Below are 18,384 nucleotides of genomic sequence, written 5' to 3'. Positions count from 1 at the left end.
GATGATTGTTTGGTTATTCAATCCCCCCTAAAAAAAAAAAAAAAAAAAAAAAAAAAAAAAAAAAAAAAATTTGTTCTTTACAGGTGGGGTCTCCTTCCTGTTAGAAATTTTTTTGACCTGTCCCGGAATTGTTTTCTTCGTTCAATTCCCTCTTCCCTCCTAGTCTTATATATTTTTTTATTTCGACAGGCGGGCTCTACGATTCCCTTTGAGGATTTACTGTGTCGTTCTTCCTCTTGGAATCGTTACTAGAGACGTTCCTCCTTCCTCCTGTTCTGAATTTCTTTACCTTTCCACAGGAGGTTACTTTTTTTTCCTCTTGGAAATTATCGTAAAATTTCTCTTATCTAGGAATTATTTGTCTCTCAATCCCTTTTCTTCCTGCTCTGAAATGCTTGTTTTTGTGTTTCTTCGCAGGTGGAAACTTCGTTCTCTTCTGAACTTGCATTCATTTTTGAATTTTTGTTTCGAATTTTTCCTTCGGGCACAATAAAAGAGAATATAGTAGGGGAACCTTGTAGGAGTTTCTTTTTTCAAAGTCTCCGACCTCCTTTTTATTTTCTTACAGGCAGATACCTAAACTATTCTTAGGTTCTTCTTCCTCCCTACCCCTCCCCTCTTGTTTTGTTCTGTTTGCTCAAACAAACTCCTTTTAGGAGGAGGGAAAGACCACTCCGGTCTCCACTTTTAATCTAAGCGAGATCTTTGTAAAAAAAAAAAAAAAAAGAAAAAGAAAAATTCTTGTTTTTCCTTTTTCAGGGTAGAGAGAGGTATCTTTGAATGGGACTAACACAGCCCCAGAGGACCTGGTGCCCTCCACGGGGACCGTCCCGATTGCAAGTTACAGAAGTCGGCCGCCTCCAGGCGAGCAGGAGGGACGCCGCGGTGAGCGCCCAGCGGCGGTGAGTATGAGGGTGCGTCGATCAGCATTCCGAATTTGCGGTCGGATGCTAAGAGAAGGAAGGCCGAGACTGTGGTGCCACGGTCTCGGACAAAGGAAAAAGTGGTAGCCAAGGCTTCCAAGCCTAAACTAGGTCCTGCCGCCGCAGCACCCATAGGGCTATGCGACCCACCGGCTACCGGGTCACCAGAAGTCCGGAGGGAGAGTGCGGTTCTCTCCCCCCGGCACAGGTCAGGATCTCTGCCGTATAAGTCGTCCTCCGTTGACAGCATCGGGAGAGATCGCCCAGCCCCTGACCGCGAGAGGCGTCACACAGACTGTAACCACAATCTGATCGTGACCACAATCTGACCCCGTCAGATTCGGGTGAAGTTTCGTTGTTGGCGGCCGCCCTGCCAGGGGCGGCAAATCGTAAGAGATCACCCGTGCCTCTTGTGCCTTCTTCTGCTCCGGCCACGCCGGCGGAGCCCGCAAATTAAGAAGAAGAAGAAGAGGTCGAAGGAGAGGTCGGCCAGCCCTGTTGCCATGGGCATTCCTCCTTCAGACCCTCTTATCGGTGGCCAGATGTTACAGTCATACATGTTATGCTGCTATATTCTGCTACCGCGAGAGGCGTCACACATCGGGCTGTGACCACAATCTGACCCCGTCAGATTCGGGTGAAGTTTCATTGTCGGCGGCCGCCCTGCCAGGGGCGGCAAATCGTAAGAAATCACCCGTGCCTCTCATGCCTTCTTCTGCCCCGGCCACGCCGGCGGAGCCCGCAGAAAGAGAAGAAGAAGAAGAGGTCGAAGGAGAGGTTGGCCAGCCCTGCTGCCATGGGCGTTCCTCCTTCAGACCCTTGTGTCGGTGGTCAGATGTTACAGCTATTCATGCTGCTACATTCTGCTACCGCGAGAGGCGTCACACATCAGACTGTGACCACAATCTGACCCCGTCAGATTCGGGTGAAGTTTCGTTGTTGACGGCCGCCCTGCCAGGGGCGGCAAATCGTAAGAAATCACCCGTGCCTCTTGTGCCTTCTTCTGCCCCGGCCACACCGGCGGAGGCCGCGAAGAAGAAGAGGTCGAAGGTGAGGTCGGCCAGCCCTGTTGCCATGGGCGTCCCTCCTTCAGACCCTTGTGTCGGTGGTCAGATGTCACAGCTATTCATGCTGCTATATTCTGCTTTCGAGTAGTGCGGGTTCACCCCACCCTCGACGTCTACTCACCCCGCTGATGCCCCTGAGCATCAAGCGAGACAAGTGGGCAATAACCACCAGACACCCGGGAAATCCTCGAGCGATTCTGTTAAATCGCCAGCCAGTGCACCGACTAACCGGGTGCCCCAAGATCGCGTGTGCTTTCCAGCATTTTCGTCGATCTCAGAGCACGTGTCCCAGCCGACACGCGGGGCCACCCCGGCGCTTACTGGACAACCTCCCGGTTCAGTCCATAGAGCGAGACTCCCTTTACGAGGACAACCCCTATCCCGCGGGCGACTTTTCAGTAAGCGCTCAGGCGCTGCTTGACAAGTATCTACCTCACATCTACCCTCCGAGCGGGGTATTGATGAAGCAAGGGAGTCCATATTTTCTCGCCCCGCCTCTTCAGGCGCTCCGAGCTCAATCGGCCGAATTGGGGGTCTCGGAGAGTGACGGGGTCGCTCTAGACGAGGCGGCTCCTACGACGAGGAGGCCGCCAGCTCCGTGGGTGTAAACCCACCCCCGCTCTGCTGCTGCCCGGAAGCGCCAGGCTCCGGCGCCGCCGTCTCGAAATTTTCAAGCCTCTCGAGGCTAGCGAGAAGGCAGAGGCAGGGGGGGGGGGCGATTATTATGCAGGTACTCCCGAATTCGCCCTCTACGTCAAGCTCACATACGGCGACGACTCCTTCAGCGGTAACTCTCTCCATTCTTCCCCCTAAGCGGGCCCGTAGATTGGAGGTATGAATCTCTTACATACCGCATGCCGCACTTCTCTCGTGAGAATGTTTGGCTGCTTTGAGAGGACAACCTATCACGTCCGCGGACCGTCCGCCCAGGCGACGGGACCGTCGCTTTTCTGGCCTGAACCTCACTTTCTATTAGAAAGTAAGGGTGCCCTGTCTTACTTAGCTCCTACCCTTGCAACGCCAGATTCAGGGCTATAGTACAGACACCCGTTCTCCAGCGATCACCGCTGAAGAGAGGGCGACTCTGATATGAGCACCATCACCGCTCAGCGGTATGTCTCACTATCTCATAGCTCTCCGAGCTTATGAGTATGTATATCGGATCTGAATGTCACGGCGATTAAAAGTTCTCCTGTGCTTAATAATCGCTATGCCTTCACCACCCGGTGCATTATGGTTATGTTAACCTATTTGTCTCGTATTCGGGCGGCTCGTACGAACCCTGCCCGAGCTGCCATCACCGATCGTCCCCCCGGACACCGCCGGCAGCACCCGCACCGAATACGTGGAAGGAATCAGCTTTTCATATGCTAGATATCCCTCCTGTTGACATTCACAGCTGTTCCCCGAGTCTTTCCCGGTTGGGTAAACATCATCTCGGAGGAAAGTAACCGCCGTACATCTCATGAGATTGTTGGCTATGTACGTGCGTTCAAACTTGTTTAAAGCCCCAGGATTCTCTGTCGGTATTCTATGCCTACTTTCTGGGCACACCCACCGTACCGGGTCGGCGAGTTCACACCAAACTGTACACCGCCAGACCATCGGTCGAGCTCTAACTGTCTATCTTATAGACTGCCCTCTATGTGGGTCAATCTTGCGGGCGTCTCCGCCGCTCCCTCCTTGTGCGGAGTGGTCTACGGTGGATGTCTTTACCGTGCCCGTTAGTCGAATCGGCTTCTTTCTTAGAAATTTTTTCACGGCACACTCGAGTCGCCCCGCATGCTGCTTTCATCCTCCTTCCATGCAAGGCATGTGGCCAGGGTCACCGCACGACCGAGGATGATGTAACAGTGGATGGATGTATGCTTATGCCTTCCTAACCACGATCACTACGACCCGCCTTCTCTCGGGCCGACTGTGGATGAGCCTCTCCATGTAAGTGATTTACTTCACTGGAGTTCTTCTTTTAGAAATTTAGATTCTCATCCCCCGCTGCTTAGGGCGTCATTTTTGCCGCCCCCCGCAGCTTTTTGGAGCTCCTTATCTTACCGATATCGGACTGTTCCACGCTGCCGCAACCGGCGCCGGCGGTGCTCGCTCTTACGATCACCTGAGAAACAGGCCTTGTGACTGTTTTCATAAACAACTGATTCTCACCGCAGACTGATGGAAATTTTGTGATTACTTCCTCAAGTCTCCTTCGCTTGTTTCTTCAAGCGAGGACTTCGACACTCTTAGCCAGTTTCCGTCCCTAACTTGATAGGACAGGGCCGTTGCTACCTCATTCGATTCCGTTGGGAATGTAACGGTTGAGGTATCATATCTGGCGATGTCTGTTCGTTTAGAGCATCTCTTGATGGTCGTTTACACGTAATATCGTGACAGATTTTTTTTCGCCAGCTCCCTCTGGCGTACACTTGCTGCTGCTAGGGATTCCCCCGCCCAGCGGACAGCCATCGCAGCCTAGCCTCACGGGCTCTCTCGGCGATGGTGGCTTGAGCCAAGCCACCTCTTCCACCGCGGGCACTGCACCCTCAGATGGGTGCTTCAATCAGTATGGGAGAAAGGGGATCCTGAGTTCTCTCTCGATCACTCGGTCTAACACACTTTTGTCGTGATGTGTACCGCGCTGTATCCCTGACACGCCCGGTTGAGCTGTTTTGACCAGACTGCTCTATTCTACATAGGCAACATGTCCGCGGCATTCCTTATTAACAGGATGGCACTCAGTCGCTTTCTCGACCCTTGTCTGCCTTACGAGTGGTTTTCTTCCTAAATCCCTACTCTCCGTCGTTCCTGGTCCCCTTCGGACCGCTAGTAACTTTTTACCACAGCTCTCTATCAGAATTCTGCAGATTTCTGCCCTCACGCATTTGAGACAGATATCGAATTCTGGGCGCTTTCTCCCACGCGGAGGCTTCCCCTACAGAAATTTCCAAGCTTGCGGGAAGCGTGCGACTAGCTTGCGCAAGCTTGCGGCATGCTAGTAACTGGCATGCGGTTAGCTTATTAAGCGTGTGATATGCGTGCAGAGTAATAGTTAAGCGATCTTTTAGCGAGCAGGGACTGTTCGCTAGCATGCACTCGCTTATTAAGCGAGTGCCCTGCTAGTCGCATGCTAGTTACTAGCAAGCGGCACGCTTAAATTTCGGTAGGGGTTCTGAGATATCTCGCCTTCTCAGATTGGTCGATTGATCACTTACTGAGCCTTAAAAGCTTCAGTTTTCCGATCACGATTCTTGTTGAAATTTTCAACAAATTTCGATTCTTACGCTCTAGTCAGCAGGTGATGTTGTTCTCCTGACACTAGGCCGAGGGCCCATGATACTTAGTATTCCTGAGTATACAGGGCATTCCTCTCGAGGACATTTTTGAGGGCCGCCTTTTGGCGCTCAACTAACTCCTTCACTTCTTTCTACTTGAAGGACATTCCGTCCAGCGAGGCGAGATTTGCTGCTTCGGCGCTTAAAGCAGCTGCGGCTTTTTTCCCCCTCTCCCTAAATTTCGTTGTTTTTGTTTTTTCTTTTAAATTTTCTTAGGCTTACAATTGAAAACATGCCTCCCTACGGTTTGAGTCCGTGCTGGTCTAGCAAATCAAGTAGATGTATGGAGTTATTGAAGTAAATTATGAAAATACTTACCTGATTTTCTTATTTACGAGATAACTCATACATCTACTTGATACCCTCCCACCGACCCTCCGCCTTGCGTAGCAACATGTTTCAACGTATGGGCTTGCGAAAGGTGAGGAAGATGGACGCTAGTTGCGCGGTGATCATGGGTAGTAAGCCTGAACGGGAGAGGGCGCGCTCGCGCTTTTTAAATCCTTGGGAGTTCTATTCGGGTATGGCAGTCCAGAGGGCTGAACTAGCAAATCAAGTAGATGTATGAGTTATCTCGTAAATAAGAAAATCAGGTAAGTATTTTCATAACTGTCATGTGCATATCCATTGGGATGGAAATGAACTTGATATCCACAAATCTACAATTTCATTTATTGTAGTATGTGAGACAAATCTAATCAATACATCATATGGTATAGTAAACATTAAACAGAAGGAATTCGGAAGAACCCTTGCATTATTTTAGTTGCTTCGCTTCAGTATACGGCTGGTACCAAGCCTAACTTGTTTGCTTCACAGCCAACTATGGCTCGCTATTTAGCATAAATTGTTTAGTTTCGGTTTTATTATACCGGGTATATTGTTTTACTATAGCGTTTTAGTCATTCATTTGATTTTACCCCGAAGAGGGCATGTCGAAAAACTTCAGTATGTCCGTTTTTAAGGCTATTTTATGATTTTGTAAACATTTCTACTTAATATTTACTATAATACACTTCAGGTGCTCCATGCAAGATATATTTTTTATTATCTAAAAAAAGCTAGAGTGTGAATCCACCCCTCCAGGTAAAAAAAGACAAGCGGTTTATGAGATTGACTCTTGGTATCCAAATTTCATGTATGAAGGTCTCTTTGAATATTTTGTTTACAGAAGCAAGGTATTGATTTACTGGATGATGGATCCCTTGTAATCAACAGTGCTACAACTCGACACAATGGGACGTATACCTGTAGAGCTACAACAGTAGCAGGGATAAAAACTGCATCTGCTACCATCTATGTTGAAGGTAATATATTCTTAGCCAGACCATATCTTATGAAAAATAACTATCTTTAAAAATTGCTTTACATTTTTACTTAACATAGTCACATTAAGAAAATTTATATTCATATACCTCGGGGACATTATAAAGGAGGGGAAAGTTTTCAATTGAGTACAAAAAAATGTGACGAAAAATCCCATGGAAGCATTATGAAGGAGTGGAAAAAATGCTCTTTAAAAAAAATGCAATAAAAGTAACTTTTCTGTATTATCAGATAGCCAAAGTACTAGCATAGCAAGCTGTGAATTCTGACTTCAGACTAGTCAACTGTATTTCAAGAGCTCAGTCAATCATTAAGCTTGGGTCTATATCTTTAAGGAGTAGTACAAGAAATTCTTCCCTGTAAAAGAAGGACGTTAAACAAATATGCCAAGCATTCATTTTGAAAACATAGAAGAAATTATATATTCATGTATATTTGGATGAACTAGCAATTGTCAGGGAACATTGTAGTGATTGCCTGTCTATTGTCAGATTAAAATATTTTGTCAACGTTTGGTAATCACATGTTCTGTTGTTTATGTCTGTATTTTTACAGCTATCTTGAGGTTCAATCCACGCCCCATTACTGCAACGACTTTAGACCGTGGTGAGGTCAATCGCCTTGTGTGTCATGCTACGGCTAGTATCCAACCACATATTGTCTGGTACAAGAAAGGTTTGATTGGATCATGGCCAGATCATATTTCTGAACCAAACCTAGGAGTTCTGGAATTTGACCCAGCTCAAGCAAGTGATGCTGGAACATACATCTGTATTGCATCGACTGGTCTTGAAAGGATCAATTCCACTGTCAGAATTGAAGTAGTTGGTAGGTATAACATTTGAATTATATTGACTAGATGAGGAATCACCGATACTGTTCATGTGCAGAGTTACAGAGTTTTTAAAATAAGATATAAGTTCACTTTTTAGGGCATAGTTGATATATTCAAGTTTCTTTATATGAGATTGGTTATCTGAATACCATATGTATATCTTATGGTTATAACTGTAATGTATATTAAATGGTGAATTATTTTTATATGTGGGATTGTAATGGACTAAACAGGTACAGTGACATGCAATTAATACTTGTAAGACTTTATTATTATTATTATTTGTTTTGGCGTCACATGTGCCTGGGAGGTGAAAAGCGAACTGAATCACTATGACCCACACTCTCTCTTCCAGGTATAACTGATTGGGGGAAGTGCAGGTTGACCACTACACCGGGGTTTCCCACTATTATACGAATAGTGCAGTGGGTTCTTAACATGCAAAGGTGGTGACTCTCCTCTACACGGGGCCTCCATTTAACTTCCTATCCGAGGGACAGAATGTTTTCCATTGTAATGTAGCCTGCATCTGTGAGACATGGGAGAGAAGTTTACATACAACGCACTGGCTTCAGTCATCCTGGGGTGGACTCAAACCCACGATCTTTGGTTCGACGGGCAAATGCGTTACTGACTGAGCCAACAATGCTCTCTAATTTAACAAGAATACTTGCAAGAGTTAACAAAAAATGCATAATCTATGAAAAATATCTTACGGTTGGTATCTTCTTTCAATTTTGAGAATACTTATTCTCGTATGTCATAGGTGGAGAGACAAATCATAATTTCTTATTGTTTTATTTCCATTATCAGTGAAACCCAAGTTCAGAATCATCCCGAACAACACCATAGGATTTGAGGGCTATCCTCTGAAGATTGACTGCACAGCATATGGAGACCCTGAACCAACGATTACCTGGATGAGTAAACCAATCATCAATTACCCTGATCATTTTACTCATCTACCTAACGGTACTCTCATCATCCAAGAGGTTTCTGCTAATGATGCTGGTAGATATCAATGTATTGCTGGTAGTGATGCGGGTCTCAATACAACAGAGATAACACTATCTGTTCAAAGTAAGTTCTTGTTTTACACCTCTTGTCTTGTCAGTACAGAGCTTTAGATTTGTGTACGTGTGAGACAAACGCTGTCGTTCTGTCTCTCTTTACTTCATTTTCTCACAACCTGTCTGGGCCAATTTATATTTATTTATTTATTTCACATCTTTATACAGGGTGACCAATTCAGCTATACACGATAAAAAACATTAACAAAGATAAAAAGCTGGTTTGCAATTGGGCCCTGTTAATCAAAATACATACAAATTATAAAATACATAATATGCAAAATATACAAGAAATAAACCTTTAAAAGTCCCAATCCTCATCAGAAACACACAAACACACAGAAGCACCCAAACCCACACACACACACACCCCATTACACTCTGCAGACTTACTTGTAACATAAATTCAACATTATGATTACATTTGACATAAGCGAAAACAAATTTTACAAATAAGATACAATTAAGATATAAATGGTGTGGGATTATTTTCAAGAATTCAGAAGACGTTTGAATATTGCTAATGATTGTGCAGATCGAGTGTCTCAAGTCTCAAATCTAAAGGGCATTCCTATGAGATGCCTGATAGGTGACATCAAAGGTGCCAACTAGTACTGATTTTCAGTATTTAGTACTGAAAAATGAGAAGAATACTGATGGTTTCATGCAAAATACTGTTTTTTTAGTTTCAGTTTTATGTGTTGTCCTATGGTATTTCTTCGGAAATACTGATTTCCTCACCAAAATACTGATTTTCTACTTTTAAAATACTGACATGCTCTTGTTCAAGTTGGCAGCTCTGTGACATGACACTGCTCCTGTGACAATTGCTCCAGGCCCTAATTTGTCTGAGATATAGGGTTAGGGTTGCAATTGGGCTTTCTGTTATGTTTAGGGTTAGGTTAAGGAAGGTGAAAAGTATTAAATTCAGGGTTGAAGTATCAAGTCATTTGATTTGTGTGTTGAATTTGTATATTGGAATTCTTGTCACTGGTGCATATGAATCCCTGATACATCATAACACTTGGAGGGTATTATTTGCAGAAAAAATGTATCTCTTCAATTCATCAGAGTTCAGGTGCTGATTTCTTCAATTGCATCTTCACAAAATCAAAATCGAGTTTGCAAACAATTGTAGGGATTAAAATTTTTAAAACTTCCTACTGATCTTTATTTGTATTTGTCTAATTTTGTTCAAATCTATCTGCTAATATAGAACAGGCTGTGACAATGTAGGTATCTAATTGGGAATAAGAGATTATGAGGGATGGACAAGACTTGTGACTATTAACTTATTGTTTGTAATGATTTCAGAGGGTACACCTCCTGATCAGCAACCAGTCCCAGCTCAGGTCATGACCAGAACCATAGCTATCGCTGTCGGGTGTGCTGCAGCCTACATCTTCCTAGTAGTTGGTCTCATGCTGTGGTGTCGTCAGAGACGTCGGCGGTACAGACGAAAGATGAAGAACATGGAGAAACCCAATGGGACAGTGGCAGGAGGAGCCAATAATAGGATGTTAAATGACTACCATGATGGAGAGAATGGGAAGGTTGCTGATGGAGAGATAGCTTTGAATCCTACTCCATCTAAGAATCATCAAAGAGGGAGCTATGACAAACTCCAGTTCCCAAGACATGATATGCAGACCATCACTACTATAGGTAATGCTTAATTGAATTAAAGTTGATTTAGAGCAAAAGATAGATTTCTTTTAAATTGTTATATGTTCAGGATAAAGGAAAGTGAAATGTTTCCTGGCATGAGATTATGAATATAATGATTATATAAAATTGGCTGCATATACATTGCATTCAGCCTGCAACTGATGCATTGTCATGCAATAGAAATCAAAATTCAAGAATTTCATCATGGTAGTTGACAAAAAAATTAAAACATAATAACCTTCTACAATGAGGAGACAGAGTATTGTACCTTGATCAACAGCTGTTTACGTTGATCACAACGCGCATGCACATTGATAGAGTGCAATATTGTATAGATGATGTTTAGAAATTCCCCCATACAGAGGAAAATCTTTATGGGAATTGAAAAATAAAATGTGTTTATGCTTTGTGAAACAAAGTTACTTTATTTGCCCAAGATCCCCCAAATGTGTAGGGCAACCCCCCCCAAAAAAAAAACAAACACACACAACAACATTTGGAATGGATGGACAGCTATAGAACATCTGATGTTAGTAATCATATGTTTATTAGTTAATCTACTTCAATTACATGCAATAGATTAAAGTCATCAAGAATTATGTTATGATGACATTGTTCATCAGTCATTTATATTTTTGCTCTGTAAGCCTAGATTATAGATCGCAAAACAGTTATTGTATTGTTTGAATGATAGTCGAGCATTTATCTGATGATTTCAGGTCATGGAGCCTACGGCGAGGTAACGCTAGCGAGGGCAGCAGGCATCAAAGATGGTGAGGAGGCTACTACAGTGATGGTCAAAGCTCTACAGACCAAAGAAGAGTCATTACAGTTAGATTTCAGACGAGAGATTGAGATGTTAGGCAAGCTGAATCATGAGAACATCGTGAAACTCCTGGGCGTGTGTAGGGATAGTGAACCACAACTCATGATCACAGAGTATTTAGATTGGGTGAGTGCATTGTAGGAAAGAATTACTGAAATTAAATTTTCACCTGGATTTATAGATGCTTTAAAGAAATGAAATTAGATTTTTAAGAAAAAAAATTGTCATTGCTATTGCTGAAAATTGATATAACTTGTGTAGGTATGTTAATGTCACCAAGTAACTTCCTTATAAAAGCATGGAGTATTATATTGATATAAAATTAATTCTTCAAGATTTAACAAAGTGTTCATGTAGTTATCTCTTTGATTCCCCCCCAAATTAATTTACAAGAATGATTGAGGTGAGTCTATATCATCGCTTTATTGAATATCTGGCAAAATTGATAGTGTGTGGAAATGGATAAAAAGCTGTTTTTTGTGTGTGTTGTATTTAAATTGTACAAATCTGAAAACAGAATTCTTTATGAACTCGGGCAGTGCTGAATAAAGCAGATTATATGTTCTCATATTGCTTAATATTTGTCTTTCTGAATGTAGATTTTTTTTTAATGATTTGTTTGATAACAGGGTGATCTGAAGCAGTTCTTGCAGGCAACACGTGGTGAGAATGGCACCAAGAACGTACCACCTCCCTTGACCCTTAGTCAGAAGATAGACATAGTCAACCAAGTAGCTCTAGGTATGGAAACCCTGTCAGCCAATCGGTTTATCCATGGTGATCTAGCTGCTCGTAACTGTCTTCTATCACCTTCAATGGAGGTGAAGATCTGTACCATGTCTGTGAGTCAAGATCTCTACCGCCCAGAGTACCATGAGTACCACCAGAAGCTCATCCCGGTCCGCTGGATGCCAGCCGAAGCCATCTTTGAGGATGAGCTCTCTGCAAAGAGTGATGTCTGGGCTTATGGGATCTTTGTATGGGAGGTATTCAGTCAGGGATTGTTACCCTATTCACAGCTGGATAACGATGCTGTCATGAGAGCCATGATAGATGGTGAGTTGATGCTGGAGACACCATCGGATACACCAGAGGAGATAGAGCTGATGATGCATCGATGCTGGGCTGATAGTCCTAAAGATCGTCATAGCTTCTCCGAGATCACCCACCATCTTGGACGCATCTCAACTGATAGCCGTGTATAGCTACCTACATGCAGTACAGGTTATTGTTATGCAATATCATCAAGGATCTCTGAAGCCAGGTGTTCTGCATGCGCATCTTTCTCATCGAGTTGAAGAAACTTGAGAATGTTCAATGTGCTGGCTTCTCAATAGTCAAGCAGAAACCAACATAGTGCTTAGTCGTGTGAACCAAGTCTGAGGACTTGAAGCTAATAACTTTGTTTGCTTGATAGAGCAGAAATAAAGTTCTGTGAGGACTGCAAACCAACTAATTGGACTCGAAATGATGTATGCAAAAATGTAAATGAACTGTCTTATGTTTGCAATCCATCCTCCTTTACATTGTAAAGTACTATGAAAAGGAAAGATATAAAGTAGAAAAATCATGTGTTTTAATTTGTATTTGTGATTATGTAATAATTGTAAACGTGTCCAGTATTTTTTATTAATTCATAAAACCAAGAGCAACTCAATTTTTTTAATCTGATAGATCCTTGTAGCAGACATATGGATATGTGACTAAAGTAGCAGTATGCAACTTTTTGGTATGACAAAATGATGATGAGATAGGTACAAATGAACATTTGAAGCATTAACAGTGAAATAATGGGAGTAAATTAATTTTGTCTAAAATATGGTGTTATAGAGACTTTATAAAATTGATAGATGATTAACGTGACGTACAAATGTTGCGATTCATAAAACTGAAAACTGTAAGTTATGCACAACTTAAAAGCAAGACAGGTGACCTGTTTTTGAGTGCTAAACAAGACATCCCAATTTTACCTTGTTTAGGGACAAGTCCACCCCAACAAAAATTTGATTTGAATGAAAAGAGAAAAATCCAACAAGCATAACACTGAAAATTTCATCAAAATCGAAGAACGTTATGACATTTTAAAGTTTTGCTTAATATCACATAACAGTTATATGCACATCCCGGTCAGTATGCAAATGAGGGAACTGATGACATCACTTACTATTTATTTTGTATTTTATTATATGAAATATTCTAATTTTCTCCTCGTCGTCCTGTGAAACAAAGTTTTATTTCTCCTGAACATGTTGAATTACTCTTGCTTAACATTATATGGTTCAGTCAAGTTGGTCCTTATTGTCAAATCTGCAAAAAGTGAAATAATGTTTCATTCGAACAATAAAAAACAAAAGAAATAGTGAGTGAAGGACATCATTAATTCTCTTGTTCGCATGTGACTAAATTGTGCATATAATTATTTTGTGAAAACAAGCGAAACTTTAAAATGTCATAACTTTTTGATTTTACATATGATATTGATGAAATTTTCAGCATTGTTTGTCTGATTTTCCTCTATTGATTCAAATCAACATTTTTATGAGGTGGACTTGACCTTTAAAGGTGGGACTGAATCTTCTCTAAACCTTAGAAAAACATTATTTAACATTGCATTTACGGTAGATGGTTGTTAAGAACTCAAAATTATTGCGAATCTGCTGTAGCTACCAAGAACAGGTCACCCGTCTCTCACAAAGAGCTTTATGAAATACCTTTCAGATATCACAACAAAGGTTCTTAAAAATATGCATGAGAACTTTATAAAGGAAGTTCTCCAAAGTGCTCTGATTTTGTAAATGAAAGATTCTATTATAAAGTTTCTTTATGTGAGTGTGTAAATTGCAATCTAGACTAAACAATAATAGTTGATGACACAGAGTAGACTACTGCCTCATTTAGTAATCAGTATTCAATATTCCTGTAGATGTGTGACTTTAATATTATTCAACAGCTCAATGCACTGCAGAATACAAGCTAATAACAGTCATAGCACAAAAACATATGAAATGGATATTTGTAAATAGTTGCACTTGTTTGCCAGTAGTATAGATTAAGTACCTTGTAGGAATATATGTATGTATCTTTTAATATCAGGTTTCTTATGATGACACTGCTCTCAAATTATGAGATATGGATGAAATATATGTTTATGCTTCCAGTGTCTATATGTGAGTTCCACCCGAAGAGAACTGATTAAATGTACTGGTTTTAACTGAAGTCACATGGTTAGTGAAAACACATTGAAGTCATTGTTTAGTTATTTTAATGTAGATCTTGTGACAAAGGGAAATTAATAATTCATGAAAGATTTATTGACCAACTTCCTGTAGTTTTCATACTTGTTGATGTTAGACCAAATATTCTTGGACCAGCTTTGGACCAGCTATTAAATGAAATTTAAGACACTCTGTCCATCCATATCATTTTGTCAAAGAAATTAATCATTTATTGTTCAGTTGATCAAATTAATTGCAATTCTTGTCAAAACAGCACCCTCCCCAAACTGTGCAAAACAAAGATAAAAAAAGTTAGTGTAATCCTCCTCAGTATGCTGCAACACATGGGCCAAATATGTTTATATCAGAAGAGTGTTATTTGTGTTGAAACCACATAAAAGGTGCTAGTGGAACAAATTAAAAACAATCTGAATATTTCTTGTTCTAGGAATTACCCACTGATATATTTAAGTCAAATATATGTTTTGTTAGCTGTTTCTTCCTTCAACTGTTTTTTAAAATCAATTTTAAATATATTTTAAAATTCCATTGCAGTGTTTATAATTTTCCCCACCTTTTTTTCCAGATGAAATACCTTTAATCTTAATTCTATACCAAATCAAACAACAGTACTTTATTTTTTATCTTGATATGTACTTACTACTGTCCTTTGTTATTAACGTTAGTACTATTATTGAAATTGTATTGACATCCATGACATAATCATAAGTTCAAATTTTTTTGTGAATGTTTATATTAAAAATGAGTTAAAAAGTAATTTTACTCTTATCTCATATACAGTCAAGGGGCAGATGTTCAAAATTTTTTTTGACAGATGACAGAAAATGGAAATAAGGAGAGCTCTGTCTTCCTGTATTTGCATTTTTGATGGGTTGGAGTACTACCAAAAAAATTCTGAAATAATCTATTAGATATTTGATTTAGGTGAAATAAAAATTTCTTTTTCCATGTGCTTTTAATCAAGAGGAATTTCAGTTAATTTTGAAAAAATTAAAGTTTTTATACCCACCTGACAAAATTATTATTAGTCATCACTTCATTCTTTAGAGCTATTAAAAAAAATTGATCATGGATGGGTGTGTCTAATAAATTTTAGTTGTTTTTCTTATCTTGATCATACTGATAAAAATATTTGATTCATTATGTTAATTGTAAAATTTTCATTGATGGATATCATACCCCTTTTCATTGAGATATGGATAATATTGTCTTTCTATTAACCTAATTTATTGTCTTTTTATGATAAAAAATGTGCATTTTGAGAGGATGCCAGTTGGAGATAATTATTTGTTACTCATGTGAATTTTATCATGCTTTCTTATCTTTGTAATAATGTATTCTTATTTATGCTTGCAAAGCTTAAACTGTATATATGTGTACATTTGTCTTTTATAAAGAGCACTTACTGTGTAATACTTTATGGACAGTTGCTAATTTGCTATGTATCCATTGGAAATAGCCATCTGCATATTTGCAATGCAGATTCTAATAGGTTAAGTTTAGTGTGTTTTAAGATAGTCTCCTATCAAGTTTATTTATTATAATTACATCGTTTTCAAGTCCTTATTCATTGAATATTCAGTGTTTGTTTTGTTTTTTTTAACTTTGTATTCAACGTTTCATTTGAAAATAAACTGCTGAAATACAAATAGGTCACAAAGTTATCATAAAATAAAGATTTTACAAGTATTTTAAAGTGCTCATGATGTATTCAGAGAAGTCACAAGTCTTCTTTTTTTACATTATATCTGCTACTTAGCAAAATTACATAAAGGTTAATTTGGATCATACACCATTATAACATAATGTTAAATATTTCATTGCAAAATTTTTAATTGCCATTCATAGGTAAAAATGTAATTCAAGAATAAAATCCCTGAAGTCTATTTTGTCCTAAGAAGTCTTTGTGCTACATGGACCTGATAACTTAATTTTTAGTTGATTTTGTTATTATTTGCAAAAAATTGTCAGTTATTTTTAAAGTATGATATTACAAAAGCAAAAATAAAACAATTTAGTGAAGGAGGCTATGATATAGAAGAACCAAAGACTAATTGTAGTATTGATCTTGGGAATTAAATACTGTATTTCATTCTTCCTACATTTTTGTTTTATTTATTTGTAAAGAAAAAAAATCAAACTCATCATATATACAAGGTGGGGCAATTAATGTACATGCTGTAGTTATACTTATGCTTTCTATTGTGTCAAGTCTGTGAAGTTTTCGGAAAAGACAAAATAAAAAAGATGTTTTTTTAATTAGATAAATATCAAAGGCTAGTTGACATACTGTTTGACTGACCTCTAAGATTGTGTGCATGCAACATTACTAGTAGAACCATGTATCCTATTGTCAAGTTTCCATGTTTTCGTTTGTATAATGCAGACAAACAAGAATAAAAAAGTCATGTTCTTAAGAAGATGAGGCCAACTTAGCCTGTTTTTGTTGTGGTGTGTTATGATAAACCAAATGGTCTGTATTTTGAAATCGGGTATTTAAGTTAAACCATGGTTTAACTAAGTCTGTGCTTAAATTATGAGAAGCTTTTTCTTTTAAACTTATTCATCCTGTGTAGACTGGATTCATTTTCTGTGCTTTAAATGGGGAAAATGTTATTTACCATTCTTAAAAAATACTGATATATCAAGTGCAAAATGCCCATGGTTTGGACCTCTACAAGAAGAGATGCCTGTCACATTTGGCTACCAATATTAAAACGAAAACTTTAGACCAGAGTATAAGTTAAACCTAAGTTCTAAATACAGTGGTTTCCAGTAGTGTTGTTAATAATTATAATAGGCATTTATATAGAGCCATCTAGAAATATTTTATTCCGAGGCGCACAATAAGAGAGAGTTCGGATGAGTGTCAAAGTGCCAATAACTAATATTGTTAGAAAAGATAAGACTTCACTTTAGATTTTAAGGTTTCCAGTAATGGTATAATTCTTAAATTCAACAGCAAATTATTCCAGAGGTGCTGAGGCAGAGAAAGCTTGCGCATCATATGACAGTTCCATGACATCTGCTTGTGCGACAATTACTCTCATAAAAAAATCATGCATGAAGCCAAACAAAAGCCAAGTTTCAAACCTCAATCCCCCAACCTTAATCATCAAAAAAATAAGCAGAGGAGCAATGCCGCAGAAGCAAATGTAACCTCTTGGACTAATACTGGTGTTGGATAAACTAGCTTAAAAACCAAAACACCCTTCTTCATTCAGTGCAACATCTTACTTCCTCTAAACAGACCAAGATTGGGTTTCATAAAACTGTTATAAAATTATTGGTGACTGATGACCTGTTCTTTGGTGCCAAATCATATTCTCGTTTTAATTCCCATTCAATAGCAAAACTTGAAATCTGTAGATTAAAATTCTTGTTGCTGACCAGATTTGTTATCAATATTTGATTATAAAGTATCAAGGGAGATGATATATAATAAATAAATATTTTTTGTTACTGAGGTACAGAAGATGGAACTGGTATCATTTAAAAGCTTAATTATTCCTCTTTACAATGATGTGCCATCTGCTGTGATTATGTTATCATGGAATTGTGCAGTTACCCTACATATCTATGGAAAAGTCAGAAGTGGAATGTTGCAAAATGCATCGTTTTCTATAGAAATTTGACCATGCAGATGGGCGTCAGTGAATGATTTGCTTGGAGTGAAAGCTTCCATAAAAATTCAGTAACAATGAAACTAATCTCTTTTTTAAAATTAAAAAACCTAAAACTTTGTGACATGACAAGGTTCAACATTATTCCAAACACATTCAATCCATTGCACAAATGAGAATACACAATGTTTATATTTTCAGGTATCAATTCATCAACATCATTCAAACTTGGTCCATCCTCAAAACAATTGGAAATTTGCTATTGGAAAGTACAAATTTTGCAGCATTTCAATTTTTGACATTGCTGCAATTGGATTAGATATTTATCAAGTTTGCGCATTCCATGATAACATTAGCATTACAAATGACGATACGATTGTGATTGTAAAGAGCCAGAGGAATATTCATGCTTTCCATATGACGGCTTACTAATGAATTTAGTACCGCTCAAACTTTTTGAGTTGCAGAATTTTTTTGAGGGATA

The 18,384-nt window shown here is 39.5% G+C and overlaps 1 protein-coding gene across 1 annotated transcript in view; it reads left to right on the top strand.

Moving 5' to 3' along the window:
- LOC121419258 (inactive tyrosine-protein kinase 7-like) overlaps positions 1-12,609 on the top strand; it is a 28,759-nt gene extending 16,150 nt beyond the window's left edge. The window contains exons 6-11 of the mRNA XM_041613640.1: positions 6,488-6,623; positions 7,198-7,470; positions 8,291-8,557; positions 9,862-10,212; positions 10,935-11,167; positions 11,671-12,609. Of these exons, the coding sequence (XP_041469574.1) occupies positions 6,488-6,623; positions 7,198-7,470; positions 8,291-8,557; positions 9,862-10,212; positions 10,935-11,167; positions 11,671-12,246 (1,836 nt within the window). The 3' untranslated portion in view covers positions 12,247-12,609. The remainder of the gene's footprint in view (positions 1-6,487; positions 6,624-7,197; positions 7,471-8,290; positions 8,558-9,861; positions 10,213-10,934; positions 11,168-11,670) is intronic.
- The last annotated feature ends 5,775 nt before the right edge of the window (positions 12,610-18,384 follow it).

Source organism: Lytechinus variegatus, chromosome 7, assembly GCF_018143015.1.
Source record: "Lytechinus variegatus isolate NC3 chromosome 7, Lvar_3.0, whole genome shotgun sequence".
NCBI classification, from domain to species: Eukaryota; Metazoa; Echinodermata; class Echinoidea; order Temnopleuroida; family Toxopneustidae; genus Lytechinus; species Lytechinus variegatus.
Note: the sequence above shows the minus strand (reverse complement) of the source record. Positions and strands in the feature narration are given on the sequence as shown.